Source organism: Cetorhinus maximus, chromosome X (genome assembly GCF_964194155.1).
Source record: "Cetorhinus maximus chromosome X, sCetMax3.hap1.1, whole genome shotgun sequence".
Taxonomy (NCBI): Eukaryota; Metazoa; Chordata; class Chondrichthyes; order Lamniformes; family Cetorhinidae; genus Cetorhinus; species Cetorhinus maximus.
Window position 1 is genome coordinate 1,505,466 of NC_135917.1, and position 7,500 is coordinate 1,512,965.

General features: G+C 41.4%; 1 protein-coding gene across 5 annotated transcripts in view; it reads left to right on the forward strand.

Moving 5' to 3' along the window:
* LOC144672764 (arf-GAP with GTPase, ANK repeat and PH domain-containing protein 1-like) overlaps positions 1-7,095 on the forward strand; it is a 154,157-nt gene extending 147,062 nt beyond the window's left edge. For all 5 annotated transcript variants that reach the window (XM_078534730.1, XM_078534728.1, XM_078534731.1 and 2 more), the window contains one exon: positions 549-7,095. In XM_078534730.1, coding sequence (XP_078390856.1) covers positions 549-746 — 198 coding nt within the window. In that variant the 3' untranslated portion in view covers positions 747-7,095. The remainder of the gene's footprint in view (positions 1-548) is intronic.
* The last annotated feature ends 405 nt before the right edge of the window (positions 7,096-7,500 follow it).

Here is a 7,500-nt window from a genome sequence, read left to right on the forward strand (position 1 = left end):
GAAAAAGAAGGCACCCAGTGAGGAAAGGTCCTTTTCCCAGAGACAGAGAGAGACAGGTACAGATCTTGTACTTCATCCAGTGCTTTTACACTAAGTGCAACCAATGGAAGGAGCTGCAGTCTTCCTCCTTCAGCTATATATTCTATAGTGTGAACAGCTCCTTTACCCCAAGAACACTGTAAACCCTGGAAAATGTGGGCCTCTTATTCTGCTGTCAGTATAAAGCAGCTGGTTTTAGCGATGAAAATGGCAGGGAACCAGGTCCCGCACAATTGCTGCCTATCGCTCATTTCCGGAGACTGGCTTCCCATCCAGGAGGTCACAGGCACGCTTCCCAAAACTAACTGAAGTGTAGTGCAAATATAAAAGTGCATAAAATGACTGGTTTCATCCTTCCTATCTTGCCTGTCCGTCCTCATGGGGCGTGGGATTGTTGTTGCAGGAGCTTGAATTTTAGGTGATGACCAAGCAAGAAGGTACATTTAAGAACAAAGGGGGAAACCGTGTCTTATAGTAACGCTCTCGTCTTGGTTTTCTGTGCTCTACAGTATGGCATTGATGTGAAGGCCAGAGACGTGAATGGAAACACAGCCCTGTACCACGCCCGGCGAGCAGGTAGCCAGGAGTGCATGGATGTTCTGTTGCAACACGGTTGTCCCAGTGATGGCTGCAGTATGACACCCAGTCTCAGCAGGAAAAGTATCAGCGCCAGTCTCGGAAGGACTGAGTCCAGGCTTCCACATTAAACAGAAGCCTTGAAGCACTGTGCTTCCACACCGTTACATTCTCAAAGGGCAGCTACTGCAGCCTCCAGACTTTCCCACCCCCACCAACTCCCACCCCATTTTATTGCAGAATTTGGTGACCAGGAGCTGCAATTTATGGCAACCAGATGTTAATTTTACAACAAGCGATGATATCAATTGTCCCAAAGCCTTTTGACCAAGAGATTGAAACTGCTGTTCTTCAATGTAAGAACTGTCTGATGTTTTAAGGACCATTTCCTTGACTGTCCGTCCCAGGTTATATCTAGGTAACACAATGTCAAGAATGCCACGACTTGTAGGACACTGGTGTAGCCATAGGAGCGAGGGTTTGATGAAGGTTCCTGCCTGCCGTTTTATAATTCTTAAAAAGAATTGGAAGTTGTTTACACAAAGCAAAACCATGACGTACTGGAGTCATGAACCTGCAGTAAGTTATAGAGGCCAGTTTTCAGCTCCAAATGTTTTATATTTGACATAATGAAATTGTTGTCAGTTTTATTTTCTAACTGTTGAAATGGTGGTCCTATAGGTACCGAATGTTCCTTTGAAGTTTTATTTCCCCAGATGTGCACTTGTATTTAAATTTGTAAAAGAAATTTGTGTGTAATATTGGATATTACAGTATTTAGAGAAATGTGAAGACCTACAGAACATTCTTTCATACTAACCTCTGAAATTCCAAATAAGAAATAGTTGTATATTGAGGGAAATGGAAAAGGAGCCACTGGGGAGGTAGGTGTCTCAATTGTCCATCTTAAAAGGCTGCAGTAACACTTTTTTGGCTGATGAGGTTCCATTAGTGCTGTATTGTGCACAAAGCCCTTTAACTATACAGTATTCTGTCATTATAGTATCAAGTCAACAATCTGCATTGGCTTGTCTAAAGTTATGTTTGAAGCTGGACCTCTAATTTTGGTACAAAATACTGTTGGACAAAAGGATTTTTTTTAAAAAGAGAGGCTTGTGTTGATATAAAGCAGCACTGATGCAAACTAAAGAAAGGTCTGCAGTTCAAACAATCCTGCTGTCAACAAAAGGAGCACTGTCTGACAGGAAGGTAGTGAAAGGAGATTAAAGCAGAGCATGGCATGGGGGTGGGGGGTGCAAATAAGTAAAGTAAGGGACTTTTAAATAAACATTTTTTAAACGTGGAGCACTAATGTGTAGTGCCATGAAATCAGCTACTGAGTGGAGACCAGACCATTCACCACAGGGAAGATAATATTAGGAATCATTACCAAGCACTCAGGCAAACCACCTAATGGCTAATTTCAGAGTGGTGTTGGCAGGTGACTCACAGTCAACCACATGTCCCAGTTAGCATGCATGTGAGACTAGAAGGGGGTGGGGGGGAGAGAACATTGAGAGTTTAAATTCAAAAGAAAAAAATGGCCTGGACAGGGTGCTGCAATTTCAGCACAGTGTGTTATCCTGTTATCTTGACAAGGCCTCTTAAGTTCCAGCACTTCATCAGTGCAGGAAGCTTTTAGCAGCCGAATAACTAGGTCACGGTAATTCAGTAGTGGCACACTGCTAGAATGGTGGGAGACACTTTTAGCTGAGTGTATCTGTAAGACACAAGTCAATGCCTCTCAAGGTTTTTGTTCTTGATTCAGAAATCAAAGCAAACAGCCAAGACCCACAATGCAGGACACTACTAGGATTGAAACGAATGGGATAGAAAACAGGATAAGTCAAGAAGTAGGGTTTGGATGATGTCAAAGTTGGGTTTTATAGATTGTAGGAGGAAATGCGTTTACTGCCGAGTATCCAGTTTACAGTGGTGACTACAAATGAACTGCCATTTGAGGTCTCATGGCATCTACAATACCATCCATATCACAACCCAATGGCTGGGCCATTGTATCTTCTGCATTAACACTTGCATGTTTTTTTTATGGAAAATTACTGCTTCAATATATGAGACCAGCCATTTTGTGCAAGCTCCTTGTTCCTAGCAGTTAAAATTGAACCATTGTTCTGGCTGCATATGTGGTGGGACCAAGAGAAAATGTAAACGTATGCAAAAAGTAGGCTGCGTGTTTGCTTGATTCACTTGGTAGTTTGCCTTTGAGCAGGAAGGTTGTGGGTTCAGAACCACCATTCCTGACTTAAATCCCAGTGCAGTACTGAGGGAGTGCTGCATTGTCAGAGGTACCATCCTGCGGATGAGACTTCAAATGAGGTCGAGTCTGCCCATTCTGGTGGTTCAGATGGACATGAAAGATCCTGTGGCACAGTTTGAGGAAGAGCAGTTCTCTCAGTGTCCTGGCCAACATTCCTCCCTCGAAAAACATCGCCAAAAATTAGCTGGTCCTCGCTTTCATTGCTGCTTCTGCAATCTTGCTGTGCGCAAAATGGCTGCCGCATTTGCCTCCATAGCAACAGTCACTGCATTTCAAAATAATTCCTGATATCTGAGTGTTTTTGGACATTTCTGAGAGATGTGATAAGGCGCAATATAAGTGCAAGTCTTTTTAATGCAAAGTTTGCAGCACGCTTGGGGGAAGGGGAAGGAGCGGGCTGACACTTACAATTTCAAATCTGAACCTTGCTGTCTGACAGTAAGCACTTGGCCAGCTGTTGATTTGGCTCACACCCTTGAAGTTTCACAAAAAGCCAAGGTGTGACAATAATGAATTCTATGTATATAGAGCGCTACACACTGTAGTAGTACTGTTCTTTCAAATATTCTGGGAAATGATTTCCTTCATGTGCCATATCTAGCAAAATCATAAATACAGCACATTTACAATTTTGCTTCATATAGCACACAGGATAATTTCCCCATCCTTCCCACCTCCTGTTGGCTTTTAGTACTTCTTGTATTGCTCATTTTAAATAGACAATCTGCTGTTTACAGTTTAGTAAAAACGAAATCCACACAGAAGTCCTGTTTCCTTCTAGGTTAATGGTACAAGTTGTCAATGTGTGAAAATTGTGTAGAAGTTGACTACCTTTTAATGGAGATTGCCTTTGGTGACTGTTTGATCAGTTTCAGTCACTCACTGTTTTAATGAAGTTCAACTTTTTAGCCTTCAGTCCCGTCTGTATTTGTGACTATTTACTGCCTAATAAAACTCATCGCAACTTTAATTAACAGAACCACTTTTTATTTTCAATTTTTCTCCTTTCTCTCCCAAAGGCACCGACTGGCCTTTGCTGGGGTAGTTTTGCAAGTTCTGTCACTCCAGTATCTCACCCAACCAATTGTACTTTATGTGCCAGTCTAGACAGTAATGGCATCAAAGCAGAGCCTCTTCCTGCCCCTATCAAATGCCCAGACTTGCACATTTCCCAGCAAAAGTCACCGCACAGCAAGCAGGAACAGGAATCCAGACTCATTTTATCTCTCCTACTGCCTTGGCCAAGAGCACTTCCAGCTATAGCAGGCTTAGTTCTGCCATGGCTGAAGTCAGTTAACTCAGCACAGACCCTGACTCACCAAAAGCCCTGGAAACAAATGAGTATCTCAAACATTAGGTTATGACTTTATGATGGAAGAACTGTTTCCCTTACCAAGTTAAAATTATTTTGCAAGCTGATTTTTGGATGCAATGTAAAATATGACTCTGCTCCTCTGAAACGTTAATTCTTGTTCCATTAAAAATGTCTGGTTGCAGCAGATAGCTCATATTATTGCTTTGGTTCGCAGAGAAACAATTTTTTAATTAATGCTTAGAAAAATGCAAATAGTTGATTTTAAATGAAACTATGTGCCAACTAATTTTAATGGCATTTTCTGCTCCTCCATCAAAGTGCTCACTAATTAAAAATGTACAAAAGCATTCTCAGTTTATCAAAGCTCTACGAAGTTTTACTGTTCTGTATTTCAGTAAGAGCCAAAAGGACCCAGAAAGGATTTTGTGCATTTGGCCTGCCACAATTACACTAAATGCACCCTGCACACCATATATTATAAGATTTGCAACAAGAAATATATTATTAATCAAGTACAGTCACTGTACGGACCATTGCTGATTTAAAATAACATGGGCCCAGCAGATGAGAGTTATACTGCTGGCTTCACAGCAGTGTATGGCCAGGAAAAACTGATCTCTGCCTGCTTCAAATTGTTAATTTAAATCTCAGTGGTAACAAAGAGTTGATAGGACAGATAGCTCTTCATTAGCCTCAAAAGGGTTAAAAATTAATTTTAATAGTTCCCATGTAGCTATTGTGACCACTTAGGAGCTTTTTGCGGTTTCCCAGGAGGTCATTCAGCCCCTTGAGCCTGTTCCGCCATTCAAATAGTTCATGGCTGATCTTTACCTCACCTCTTTTTTCCTGCCTTTACCTCATATCCCTTGATGCCCTGACCTAACAAAAATCCATTCATCTGTCTTGAAAATTTCAGTTTACCCACAGCCTTTTGGGAGCCAAAGGGCCAGATTTCCACTACCCTGTGTGTGTGGAAAAAATACTTTCCGATTTCACTCCTAAATGGCCTAGCTCTAACTTTAACATTATGGCCCCTTGTTCTGGATTCCCACACTAGAGGGAAAAGCTTAGCAAACCTTTTTATCATTTTAATTCCCTGGATCAGATCACCCCTGAACCTTCCAAATTTGAAGCGTGACAAGCCAGGTTTTAACTCTTTAAGCCCTGGTGTCATTCTGATGAAAAAAATTCTGACTTGTCTTTCTCAAATCCAAAGAGGATAACCTGACACTTCCTCACATTGACCTTCATCTGCCTGTGTATTGCCCACTCTCTTAGTCTGTCTATGTCCCTTTGTAACTTTTTGCTCTCAACTTACTTTACCATCTAACTTAGTATCATCTGCAAACTTGGATACACAACTCTCTCTTCCTTCATCCAAGTCAGTAATATCATAGAATGATGCAGTACAAAAGAAGGCCATTTGGCCCATCGTGCCCATGCTGGTGAAAAGTTGAGGCTCCGGTACAGATCGCTGGGAACATCACTTGTCACATCCTGCCGATTCCCTTCATCCCTACTCTTTGTCTCCTACCTCCCATCCAATTACCGCCCCATGTCACAAGGTTTTTTTAATTCTTTCATGGGATGTGGGCATTGCTGGCAAAGTCAGCATTTATTGCCAATCCCTAATTGCCCTTTGAGAAGGTGGTGGTGAGCTGCCTTCTTGAACTGCTGCAGTTCATGTGGTGTGGGTACATCCATAGTGCTGTTAGGGAGGGAGTTCCAGGATTGTGACCCAGCAATGGCGAAGGAACAGCGATATATTTCAAAGTCAGGATGGTGAGTGGCTTGGAGGGGAATTTGGAGGTGGTGGTGTTCCCATGTGTCTGCTGCTCTTGTCCTTCTAGGTGGTAGAGGTTGCGGGTTTGGAAGGTGCTGTCGAAGGAGCCTTGGTGAATTCCTGCAGTGCATCTTGTAGATGGTACACACTGCTGCATTGGTTAGCTTAACTCTTCTGCATTTTCATTTTTGACAATTATCTCTTTGTGCAGAACCATATCTAATGCCTTCTTGAAGTCTGTTTTGTCAAAATCAATAGACACTCTCCTATCTACCATGCTAGTGACATGCTCAAAAAATTCAACTAGATTAGCCAGACTTGACCCACCTTCACAAATCCTCTTGGACTCTCTTTGATCGGTTCATACTTGCTCAAAAGCTCAGTCATTCTGACTTTGCTGATAAATTCCAGCAACTTCCCCACAACTGATGTTAGAAGCCAAAGGGGTCTTCACTACAATCTCATGCTATATATTTTATGTTGATACAAATCCAAAACGGGTTCACACCAATGAAGAATGTGTACCATAACTAGATTTGAAGTGAATGAACCTTGTTCCATCACCACCATCGTGTTACAATCCATGAGGCAAATAGTTATGCCTTTTTTGTTCCTCTACCCTGTTCCCCTCCACATTTTTTTTTAGAAAGTCAGATTTTCATCTTTTCAGCATTTAGGGAGTTGGGTTTTTGAATAATTCTGTCTCAGATAGTAGGCACAAGCTGACTTTGCAAAACTGAAGTAATAATTTCATCTGTTGCAGGTACCTGTACAAAACTTTAAAAAGTTGTTAAATGATTTCAACGTTTAGAATGTAAATGCTTCTTGTGAACATTTTCTCTGTGTATTGCCCACTTTTATATCCATTTGACTTCTTTATTAGGTATATAACGCTTGCAACTAGTTTCCATTTTACTTGTTTTTACATAAAATTATTGTATACAGAGTCTGTAAACTGTTTCTTAAATTGTGATTTCCCAATTGTGAAGTGTGTTACAATCCTATTGAAGTGAATTGAACTTCAAAAGTTTAAGTTGTACTTCTGTAATTGTAAAAAAAAGAATGTTCAATAGATGGAGGGGAGAAGATTCTCTCTTTCTCTCTCTTTTAGTCTGGACTAGTTATGGGACCAGATCTAAATCTGGTAAACTACAGTTAGATCTGGTTTATTGTTTAAATGGAGACCTGAGGGTTCATTTCTCCTGTTGACTAATTTCAGCTCACTTGTTAACAGGTTTGTGTTAAATTTCTGTCTGCGCTATTTTATTGCTGTCATCAAGCCATTTAAAATAAGAGGAACATCTGCTGACTCAATTTTGTTGTAGCAAAGCAGATTCAAGCGCAGTTGCCTCTTTGTCCACACTGCGCTTACTCTCAGCAGAGAACTCTCGTGTTGTTGGTCACTACATGTGACATGAGTCTGCCCAACTAGAGAAGTACAGGGGACACTGGGGGGAGAGCCATCAGCTCCGAGTTTTACTGTGGTTTAAACTGCCTTGCCTCTCAAAA